The following is a 12,290-nucleotide window of genomic DNA, read 5'->3' as shown; positions in this document are numbered from 1 at the left end:
CACCAACAAATTCTCAGCGGCAAAACGGCTTATCACAATTTCTGATCAACAAATCAGCCGCATTAATGTGACGTGAACTGCCGTTGCCGAGGCATAACAAATGATCAACCCCGTGAAGTATATATATTTTAAAGATACCTGCCGCTGAAAAGAAAAGAAACAAGTAACAACACAAAATAAATTACATCTAATTTATCACTCTCAACGAACAACAACTGCTTGCAGTCTTACGCTCGTACCGCCGGGGAGAACTTGAGACGGAGACGGCTACTCTTGAAAAATCCTTCCGTGTGAATAGGTGCCATTATAGACGCCTGTTTGCCGATATTGTGTTGCACCGGTGTTGACCTTGAGTTATAGGCAAATAGAATCGAATCATCATTCACACGTACGATGATCATTGAGGTGATAAATGAGGCCCTCTTTACGGGAATGTTTTATGTAGTTTCGAACAATAGTGATGAAAACTCGTAATAAACCTTAAAGTAGTAAGTCCTGAAGGGCTGCTACTACTCATGTTCTAACTAATGTCGGTTAATACGATTTCAATTTTGAGGACGTTAACACCCACATGAAAGACGGCAAAGCCAACGCCGTTGCTTGTAATAGCTAAAAAAGTAACTGCTCTATATTTTCGAAGCACTTCTTCAAGTTGTATAACTTTATCAAAACGTACATCTTGATGAGTGCTGTCAAAACTTCTCCTGGACAGACCAAGTTTGAAGAATATAAATTGATGTATTTATGACGCCTTACTTCGATACTCCTCCGGCGATAGTATCATTCTAGTCGTGGGCACAGCTGCACTTGGTCTGCCGGTTAGAAGTAACAGTTGGAGGGTTAGTCCGCTGGCAATTTTTATCGACTTCGTGGCAAAAGGAGTGGGCCTACGAATTAAAACTGCCCTGGCCTCTCACTCCGCTCCTTCGACTTCGGCTCTGTCTGGCAGGGCGGCAGCAACGGCTCTACAAAAAATCGATTTCGCTGCCAAGTGTCCGTTTTACTTTTGGAGAAGATTGCAAGGAATCAGTGGCAACATCTTCACTGGATTGACGAGAAAAAAAAATTTGAACAAATGTGAGACGTGGTGCAATTGAAATGACAACTTTTTTTTTGCAGTAGCAAGGTTGTTGGCAATTAATTCCATAAAATGAGATTAACAAGGAAAGAATCTCAAAGTCCGGAAAACTGAAGTTAAATTATCATGCGCCTTCATCAAATTTCGAGGAAAGAGAAGGCGACGCATGATGATTTTCAGTTTACTGTTTCCACTTTCATGCTTCGATTATTTGTCGTCATTTTTTACCAACTTCGGATTCTAGCTGAATAAGAAAAATTCCAAAAAAAAACATGATCAATATTCAAATTTCACGAGCCGCATAAGCTGCATTTGATATTCTCAGTTTTCGAACCCCATAAAATCTATCGAAACAGAGTAGTTTTTTTAAAGGCGGCTGTAGTTTGTTGTCAAGCTTTTTATTTGAGTTTTATAGTAGCCCTAACAGAATCTACTAGTTATTTTGGAGGTCCGATACAGGTCTATAACAAAATCAGGGTGGCAACTCAAAATAGATATTTTTCAAATTTTCCTGGTATTTCAATTTAAAACAAGAGGATCAATGTGCAAAAACAGTGTTATAACTAAATTATGAATATTTTTCATCTTCATCGTTTTTTTTTCGACGAACATCGACTTTGCTCTTGCATAGAGTCTTCCTGTAGCATTTTCACGTCACTAAAGCTGAAAGTTCAAAACCTGGTTTGAATGATAATTCTATTGATTTTTTTAAACCTGCATAGCTTCGATTGTTTTTTCAAATAGGTATCTACCTGTGAAAACAATCAGAATCCTTTCGATACAATTAGATGAGAATTCAATGCTTTCAAACGCAGGTAGCCTCAATTAATTAGGTGCATTTTCCATAATTTTTTTTTTCGAAACATCAATAAAATTATCATGCTAATCAAGTTTTTTTTAATATTTCATTTTAATGAGTAATAAATTATTTAGACTGTTTTACAGCGGTTTATCAATTGAAAAAGCAGTTTTAAACCATTGTTCTGCTTATTTTTTTTTTCTTAAGCTAGAAGAACAATATTTTTGAAAAAAAAAATTATAAATTGAATATGATCGGCATCCAATTGTATCATTGCTTTCGATCGAAGCTATGCATGTATGGCTATATTCACGAAAAATTTAAAAAAAATCAATTAAATCATCATGAAAACTGCGACATAACATTTGCGGTAAAAAAAATGGACGAAAATTGCCGATTTTTCATGGGTTTACCTTTAATCGCACTGACGAAACTATTCATGCATCATCAATCATAGTAATCCATGAGTCAGCAAAAAAAAATGAAAGCTCTATCAGTCAAACTCTAACTGTGATGGCGAAAAAAGTGAAGCTACTCCGTTCAGAAGTGTGCGCGTTCAAAGAACGGTACCCTGTCGCGTCAAAAAGGACATCGTGCAGCACTTTGTGGACGCCGGGTATGCCCGTTCCGGCATCTACAACATCTTGACACTATTGGACAACGATCAGAGCATCGAAAGAAAGCCCGGTTCCGGACGGCCAACGACCCTGAGCGACAAGAAGCTTCAAAGGATGCTGAAGAGGAAGACCCGGGGGAAAAGTGACTAAATCGCTGCGTGCACTAGGCCTGGAGGTTGGTGCATGCGGTAAAACAGTGAAAAAGTATCTGGAGAACATGGACATACATGTCAGGAAGCGGCAACCCCGTCCACTGGTCTCGGAGCTGCAGGCAACGACGCAGCGACAGCGGTTGAATAAGATGGTCAAGTCGATTTTCCCGGCGAATCGCGACGTGGCAGTGGTGATGGACGACGAGACCTATCTCACCCTGAATGGCAACGACTGGCAGGGAACTTCGTATTTCACTTCTCCCACGAAGGACACACCAAGTTCCCCAAGAACGTGCTGCTGTGGCTGACAATCAGCGGGAAGGGGATGTCAAAGCCGCTCTTTTTTCGCTCCGGACTGGCCGTGAACGGGGAAATTTATAGTACGAAGTGCCTGACAGAAGTTGCGTTGTTCTTCAAGAAATACCATAAGGGCGAAGACACGGTGTTCGCCAGATTTGGCGTCGACCCACTACTCGAAGCGATCGTTGGAGAAGATGGAGCGGCTGATCATCGATGTGGTACCGAAGTCGGCGAATCCGCCCAACGTCCCCCAACTGCGTCCCATCGAGAATTTCTGGGTAAACTTGAAGCGCAAGATCTATTCCAACAATTATGTCACGAAAATGGAGGGGGAATTAATAAAAAACGAAAAAAAAAAAGAGGCTAAAAACATGCCAACCCGCATGTTTTTGTCCGTTATGGCGAATGTTCTGGTTACCTGCCGGAAGACCGCACGCATGGACGTGATATTTTTTTTGCGAAGAAGCTAACATGATTACCTTTCATGGGAAGTATAACCAACTCAATCATCTGTCTAAGTTTTTTTTATCACCATCTGAAAAAAGTCCATTTTTTTACCGCAAACGTTACAGTCATCATCAGTGCTTATGTGGACTGGTAAATGGCTCATCTTATTTCAATCTCATCTTATTAAAAATATTTTCTTTTAGAAAAACTCATTTTGATAGTAATGATGTTCTGGGATCATTTTGAAATCCAAGATGGCGACTTCTGTTTTTTGCCTTTCTCCTAGAAAGTTATAGCAATAACTGGAAAAACCAAAGGTATAAAAGTGATCCCAATGGCCGAATGTCATATACCACTCGACCTCTTTCGACGAACTGAGCATTTTCTGTACGTATGTATGTATGTGTGTATGTGTGTGTGTGTATATGCAACTTTTTTTTCTCACTCACTTTTCTTAGAGATGGCTGGACCGATTTTCATAAAAATAATTGCAAATGAAAGGTCTAGTTGCGCCATAGGTTTCTATTGAATTTCATTGCAATCGGATTTTTAGTTTAAAGGTTATGTATCAAAATGTAAAAATCACGAAACATCAATATATCAGAAACCACACAACCGATTTCAATTAAACTGGTTTCAAATGATTGGGCTGTCCCCAGAACCCTTAACTTTTGAATTTCGTTATGATTGAACATATGGTTCAAAAGTTATGTAAAGAAAAGTTATCCTGAGGTTGTTTAAACTCGCTCATTTTTCTCAGTGATGGCCCAACCGATTATCACAAAATTAGTGTCAATTAAAGGTCTAGTTGCCCCATAGGTTGCTATTGAATTTCATTGCAATCGGATTGTAACTGTGTCCGTTGTTCATAAAAATGTGAAATCGCATAATGAAAGTAAACATATTGACTTTCTCCTAACGATCACTGGCTAATTAAAAGGTAGAAAAATGATAGAAATGGCTGAATGTCATATACTACTCAACTCAGTTCGACGAATCGAGCATTTTCTGCATATATGCATGTATAGGTGTATATGTTTGTGTGTGTGTACGTGTGTATGTGCACCTTTCTTTCGCACTCACTTTTCTCAGAGATGGTCTGACCGATTCTTTCTATCTTGGTGTCAAATGAAGAGTCTATCTGCCGCTTAGGTTGCTATTGAATTTAATTGTAATCAAACTTTTAGTTTTGGCGCTGCGTCAGAATGTGAAAATCGCTCTTATAGCTCAGAAGCTCAGCAGACTGTATAAAACTATAGCTACGATCAAAATATGTGGCCTCAACATCATTTAAATTTAATATTGTACTATTTCAATGTTTGCGGCCGTGCTCGGGATTGAAGTTGAAATTAAAAGTCATTTCTATCATTTCACTTTTTGCCTTTCTCCTAGAAAAGTATAGCAATCACTGCAAAAACTAAAGATATAAAAGTGCTCAAAAGGGCCGAATGTCGTATACCACTCGACTCAGTTCGACGAGCTGAGCATTTTCTGCATGTGTATGTGTGTGTAACGCTCTCCCAATCTCACTCGATTTTCTCAGAGATAGCTGGACCGATTTCAATAAAATCAATTGCAAATGAAAGGTCTAGTTGCCCTATAAGACCCTATTGAATTTTATTGTAGTCTGATTTCTAGTTTAGAGGTTATGTATCAAAATGTAAAAATCACGAAAGATCAATTTCTCAGAAACTACACAACCGATTTGAACAAAATTGGTTTCAAATGAACGGGCTACCTAAAAACTCTCAATTTTTGAATTTTATAAAGATTGAACATATGGTTCAGAAGTTATAATCGAGCATAATCGAGGGCAAGGAAACGAGGCGGCACTAAGCCGCCGTGGTTTCCGCAGTCCGAGCCGGCCGCCGACCCGCCGTCGGAAGCGGCGGCCTCTCGCACTCAAACGACTGATCTACTGGTTTGCTAGGTCTACTCAAACAGAGTTTTCTTCCCTTAGTTAAGTCCGAACGAGCGGTAGCGAGTAAGGACAGCATTCGCTCGAACAGCGAGTCGGCCGAAGGCCGCGAGTGTATTGCTTTTCAAATGACACTTTCAAGCGTCCATTCGGCCTCGAGTCCAATCGGCCTCGCGTCCTTTCGGCCTCGCGTTCATATGCCTCGTGTCCGTATGCCTGCCGTCCATTATGCCTAGCGTACTATGCCTCGCGTCCGTATGCCTCGCGTCTGTATGCTCAACGGGGTGTCATCTATAAGACCCTAATTATTTTTTTTTTGCGAACGGATTATTACTTTTCCTGTTATGTTTAAAAATGTGAAATCCAGCTATGAAAAGAAACATATTCGGATGACTACTTGGGCTCACTCACTTTTCTCAGAGATGGTTGACCCGATTTTCACAGAATTAGTATCAAATGAAAGGTCTAGCTGCCTCATAACACCTATTGAACCTAATTTGCTGTAATCGGAATGTAACTTCATCTGTAATGTATCGAAATGTGAAAATCACTAAACTTCATTATCTTAGAAACTACACAACAGATTTGAACAATATTGATATCAAATGAACGGGATAGTTAAGGGTTAACTGATGAATTATGATTGAACACGTGGTTTCAAAGTTTGGCTCCCCCGTACGTTCCCTTTTCATTTGATTGTAATCAAACTTAAGCAACCGTTATGTTTTAATTTGTAAAATAACGAAAGTCTATTATCTCAAGTATTACACGACTTATTTGAACATAACTAGTGTCATACAAACGAGTCATCTCTCAAACTTACAAATAACAAACTTCATAAAAATTTGATATACTGTTCATAAGTTTTGCAAAGAAAAGAAATTCAAAGACTATTCAACACTATAGCTGCTTTGATCAATATATATGGCCTCAACATAATTTAAATGTGGTATCGTACTATTTGAACGTTCCCGGTATCGCTCGTGATTAAATTGATCAAAATTAAGAGTCATTTCTTATATTTCGCTATTTCTTAAGCACTAACATTACGTCAAATTTCATATTTTATACTTTGATTACACCATCAATATTTTAGAACCCAACGAGTGAATATACCTTTTTGGATTTAAGCATTCAATCTATTCTTACAAATAATAAGTTTGAATGAGAAAGGCTGAGTCTGACCGCTAGGTGGATTAATTTAGGTTTTTTCCCAGTATGGACTTCCTCACTGCGACCAGAATCGTTAATCTATTGTGAGATATACCCGGGTGTCTGCTGTATCCCCCACTTCTATTATTAGCAATACCTCTATTGAGAAGTGGCATGCTTATGATTAGTTTATCAGTGCTTGTGTGTAATGAAAACACGCTTTCTTTTACACGCTTACTGTTTTCCTATACCGAGCCTCGTTCCTCCTGCCAAATATCACCAATTATAATTTCCTGGAGAAGTTTCGTCGTGCGTCCTTCTGGCCAGTTTTTTTGATTATAGGACTTATTTTTGTTAAGAGGAAGTCACGCAAAGTTATTGTAGATTTCAGCTGATAACTGGCGAGGAGCGTGAGAATAAACCCACGCTTAAAGTTCTTTTTGACGTCGAATGGCCCTGATTCTACTAAGATTTGAACCTACGACCATCTGCTTGATGAAGCGGACTCTGTAACCTTGCGGCTACGCAGCTCTCTGATTTCTGGTTCCTGGAAGCTGAATAAAACTGCGGTGTTTTCGGAACCAGCCGGACACTTGACGGATGACAACTGAAATTTTGGAATTATTAGAGCATCAAATTATACTCAACATACTCAATAATAAACTCGCTCGGAGAGAAATGAAAGCATGTAAGCTCTTTTTTTCCTCTTTATGTCATTATTTATTGTTTGTTCTGTTCAAAATGGCGGCGAAACAGGAAGCATTGCACAGTGGGGCGACTCCATACAAAGGCTGGCCAAGCAAAAAAAGTGTCGATAAATGCGACAAAAACTTGGTATTTACATAATTTTGGGGTGCTGAACACGAATTTGGTATCCATTTTTTGTTTGGGGCCGTCCATAAAGCACGAAATCTAATTTTTAATATTTTTTTGGCACTTTTTTTCCTTTTTTATAGAATTATATGATCTTTGACCACAAGTAGTGCCACCGGGCGTCCTCCCCATTGAAAAAATACGTAATTTATGGACGACCCCTCGAACTAGACAAATTTTGCCTAAATATATATATATATATATATATATATATATATATATATATATATATATATATATATATATATATATATATATATATATATATACATATATATATATATATATATATATATATATATATATATTTTTTTTTTTTTTTTTTTTTTTTTAATAAACTAAAACAACATCAGTAATACAAACTATTTACAATTTGAAAAAGTCATCATCATCATCATCATCTTCCGCTGTGATCGCTTAAATCTCGTGTTGAATTGTTTCCAGAAAATTTAAAGTTCATTATACTATCAGCAGGAAAAATGTCTTTCGCTGCAATTTTCATTTCTTCTAGTAATTTTCGATGTTTTATTGTTTCATATATATGTTATCTTCCTAATCCGGTTTCTATGGTTGCAAGAGGACATTTAAATACATGTATAACACCATTAATTGACAACTTACTAGACATTGAATTAGGTGGTGCCGCTGAAGTTGAAGGCTCCATAATAAAATTCAACGAATTTATGAATTTGAAAACCTAGACACTGGAATGACACAACGTTCTAAATGAATACGAAAAGATGCGGAGGGCGACGACTGTTTTTTGTTTTTTTCTCATAAGACAAAATGTGTGCTTTACTTTTGTATGCCAATGAGTGCGAAGCAAAAGCAATTTTCAAACGGGCTATTGTTAGCCGGAGTTTGATGGTATGAATTTGCTGCTAGTATTTAACACTTCAATCAGTTTAGCGAATTTTATGATCATAAATTGAAAAGGGCTGAATGTTTTTAATATTGTTTTAAATTTGCAGAAAGTGATAAAGTTTGACATAATTAAAAGTTTCATAAAGATTTGTTTACTATTTTCTTATTTAACACTTATTTTATAACTTTTAATTGATAAATTTTGTAATTTTTGCCCAAATATTTATTTTATTCTTACGAATTGAGTTCGATATCATAAATTTCCACTAATGGGGTATCATGGTTGACTTAAATGACTAAAATTAATCCTGGATGAAATTTCAACCGCAGAAAAAAAATTTAAAAAAACTGCTATCGCTTTTATCACTAAAGTGACAGTTTGCGCAGTTTTGCGCAGCAGCGGACAGTATGCATTTGAAAGCTTACGTTTTTACCTGAATTTTAAATGTAGTCACAACCGTAGCAAACTGCGGCAACTAAACTTTTAAGCTACTTTTCTACAAAAAATCACGTTTTTTTTATTTTTTCTAGTATCAGGCCTATTATGACCAAATTTTACAATATCTAATAAAGAAGGTTTGTTTTGCATAATATTTACAACAACTTTTTCTTTGACGTCAGAAAAATCCAAGCTATCATTGAAGCTAAAGAGCGTTTCAAAGTAATATACTCTTTTTTTTCAAAAAAAGGACAAAAAACGTCAGTTCGCCAAGCTTTGAAAAGTCATAAAAAATTCAGATTTCATGATATTGCGCCCAAATTTTGGATTTAGACACTTGAATGTTATAGCAATAAAGGAAAAATATTATGAAACAGCTAACGAAAAAAAAATTTTTTGGCTGATGGCCAGCGATTCCCCACTGTGCATTGTGCAAGCGTATTGCACAGTTCTAGCTGAACTGCACAAAAATTTTGGCAAAACCTTCACGGTAAACCATTTTAAAGGCGAAAATTTTCCGGTTTTGACTATGTATAATTTATATAACCATAACAAGCCAGAATAGGGCACAAAAAAGGACTTTTTTCTTCCTGTTTAAATCAATTGAATGGGCCAGCTACTTCTCAAATGTTCATTAATTTTTATCGTTGGTAATAAATGTAAAAATCAGTTTTTAACGGGTGAAAAATTCTTAGTTAGAACCCGTTAGAAATAGAACATTTTCAATATGATAAATTCCGATTTCTGGAATTCTTCGAAAATCGGATATTCTGCGAGACCAAATATCGATAGTCGACATCATTTGTTGACTCCAGTGAATAGTAAGGTAAAATGTAAGAAAATGTTCAAATAATAGTATTTACGGAACCAGGGCCACGTTTAGAAAGCATACATTGGTGTCCGATATTTTCAAATTCACGATGGTGACTTTCGCATTCAAAGCATCTACGAAAACAGATCATGTACCCTGCAACATGGCAGTGGGTATTTTCAAAAGCAAGATGACGTCTTGGAAACAAATATCGATGTCCGGCGTTATTTTTGAATTTGAGATGACGACTTCCGTTATCTATAAAACTTGATGTAAAATAAAGAAAAATGTGTTAATACTCCCTAATGTTTATATTTCAACAATCCGAATTATATCCTGATCCTGGAATACGGTGTCCGAAGTTTAAAATTTTGAAATCCAAAATAGCGACTAGTAGTCTCTGAAAAGCTGTGTCTTTTCAATATTAGTATTTCTAGAACTGGAAAGGCGCGTTAAAGCCGATAATTGGTGTCCGAAAGTTCTGCCAGGTTATACGTAGTTATTTTTCTACATTGAAATTCTAAATTTTTAGTAAAATATGAGGACGATAGGCAGGTCATCGGTCATGTCTAGAGGCCCACAGTTGATGTCCAGAAAGCGGATGATTTTAATTTGAAGTTAAAATTGTACAAAGCGAGGAAACCATTCAGAAACCTGAGTGCGCGGAAATTTTTCCGCGCAAAAAAAAATCAAAGCCTTGGGGTGCTACTACATTACGTATCGGAACTCGACCTTCTGTTTATTATACACAGACTTCGCAGCCAACTGTTAAGTGTACAGGACAATTGCGGGGCTAGCGCTACGATCCTACTGACACTAACAGTCTCCCCAGAGTTGAGACTCGAACCTACGACGACTGGCTTGATAGGCCAGCATCGTACCTCGAGACCATCTGGGAGGTTTTCAATATTATGTATACCCGATGGAGAATCTCGTTTTACAGAGTCAGTTTTCAAACACTCCCTAATTTTAGTAGGTACTTCGTTAATTGGTCTAACGCCGTTTTGCTAAACTCAAAGATTTTGAAATACTGTCCAGTATTGACACTCTTGGAACCAGGACTATGACCAGAAACTGAAAATCGGTGTTCGATGCCATTTTGAAGCTCGAGATGTTGACTTCCAGTTTGCGGATAGCTGCGATTTACGAATAGCTCAGTTATGGAGTGAATCTGACAGCACTTGTTTTACAGAATTTGAACGAATAAACGAAAAATACATCGCGAAAATTTTAATAATGACACAACATATTTTTGCATACTGTAACGTAAAATACGACAAAAACGAACGATACACTCACAAACACACTCACACACTAACGAAAAGTTAGCCAATTTTCACCAAGTCATCACCGTTAATAACAAACAATGTGGATACAGCCAGGCATGTGTGGCTGGAAGGTACGAGCAAGGGAAGGATCCGCGCCGTCTGTGTAGGAATAACAAGAGATGTGTTGATTGGGACGATGATTGTGCGATGATTCCCGGTATTTCTTCGGTGCTGCTGCTACTTCCAAAGTGCACGAAGCTGAACGGGTGAAGTGGAGAAAAAGGCTGCGGCCATTTCAGTTAAAGGGATTTTCTTCCCACCGCATGTTGTTTGGGAGCTCGGATTGATATTTAATTCGTTGTTTGTCTGCTACTGTCTGCCATTTTTTCATTCTGTTGGAGAACTGTAGGCTGGCGTACCGAATTAGATTTGGCAATTGGAATATTTTGCTGCCCCAACTGATGGGGGAGCACCGTTCTGGTAACAAACAAATAGTTGTAATGCTTCTCGACGCCTATACCAGAAGCATTGCACTGTCTCTCGCTGGAAATCGCTTTATCATCGCGTATGCATCATAGAAACTGCAAGTCATTTCTATTAGTATCGACGCGGTGAACTTAGCAAAGGCGGCAATGAAAGTAAATGTTAACTCCAAGGCAAGGCAAAATTGTGCCAAGGTGATCCGACGATGCAGACGGCGCGGTCTAGGGCTGGATCTGCGCCCTTCGATGTATGATACACATAGAATTAAATTGAAAATTGTATATTTTATCACTTATCGTTACTGAAATATTATTAAACCGGACTAAAACACGTTCGAAATGTCCTCAAACTGTCAGCTGATTGTAACTCTGTAGCACGCGCATGGAGTAGAAAATCCGTCAGATGCTTTTCGTGTCAATCAAGTAGAGCTTTATACGTCATTCAAACAGTTCTCGAGCCGCCATTCCGGGGATCCGGGACGCGATTACTCATGTTCGCTTTCAGCTTTTTTGTTTCCTTCTTTCGTAATACCATGGCCCGTAGGGATGGTGGTTCTCTTCCTCGTTTATCACCGCTGATACTGTGTCAAGCGGTTCTTACAAAACGTGCTAATATCAATTTCTTGGAGTTTGCAATCAGACAACTATACCATTTATATTCATTTCTCTTGCTTTCAGCGAACGGCTCGTTTCAGCCGGGAATGGAACCGAAACGCCAACGTACCGCCTACACCCGGCATCAAATACTAGAACTGGAGAAGGAGTTCCATTACAATCGTTATCTGACCCGACGACGGCGGATAGAAATAGCCCACACACTGGTCCTGTCAGAGCGTCAAATTAAAATATGGTTTCAAAATCGGCGGATGAAGTGGAAGAAAGATAACAAACTGCCGAATACGAAAAACGTACGAAAGAAAAACGGCGATCAAGGTAAAAACAACACCACATCTAACGCTACGGGCGGCCCAACGAAAAAAGGTCGTAAAGCGAACTCGTCAAGTTTATCGAGCGGGAAGAAGCAGATGAACCTACAGAATGAAGTAAGTAGATGTTCGTATAACTGAAATAAAATGAAAGAAAAAAAAAA

At 38.0% G+C, this 12,290-nt stretch overlaps 1 protein-coding gene across 1 annotated transcript in view; it reads left to right on the top strand.

Moving 5' to 3' along the window:
* Positions 1–12,290, top strand: part of LOC129725706 (homeotic protein deformed) — a 28,564-nt gene that overhangs the window by 14,888 nt on the left and 1,386 nt on the right. Inside the window, exon 4 of the mRNA XM_055681842.1 lies at positions 11,879–12,243. Coding sequence (XP_055537817.1) covers positions 11,879–12,243 — 365 coding nt within the window. The remainder of the gene's footprint in view (positions 1–11,878; positions 12,244–12,290) is intronic.

Source organism: Wyeomyia smithii, chromosome 1 (genome assembly GCF_029784165.1).
Source record: "Wyeomyia smithii strain HCP4-BCI-WySm-NY-G18 chromosome 1, ASM2978416v1, whole genome shotgun sequence".
NCBI lineage: Eukaryota > Metazoa > Arthropoda > Insecta > Diptera > Culicidae > Wyeomyia > Wyeomyia smithii.
Note: the sequence above shows the minus strand (reverse complement) of the source record. Positions and strands in the feature narration are given on the sequence as shown.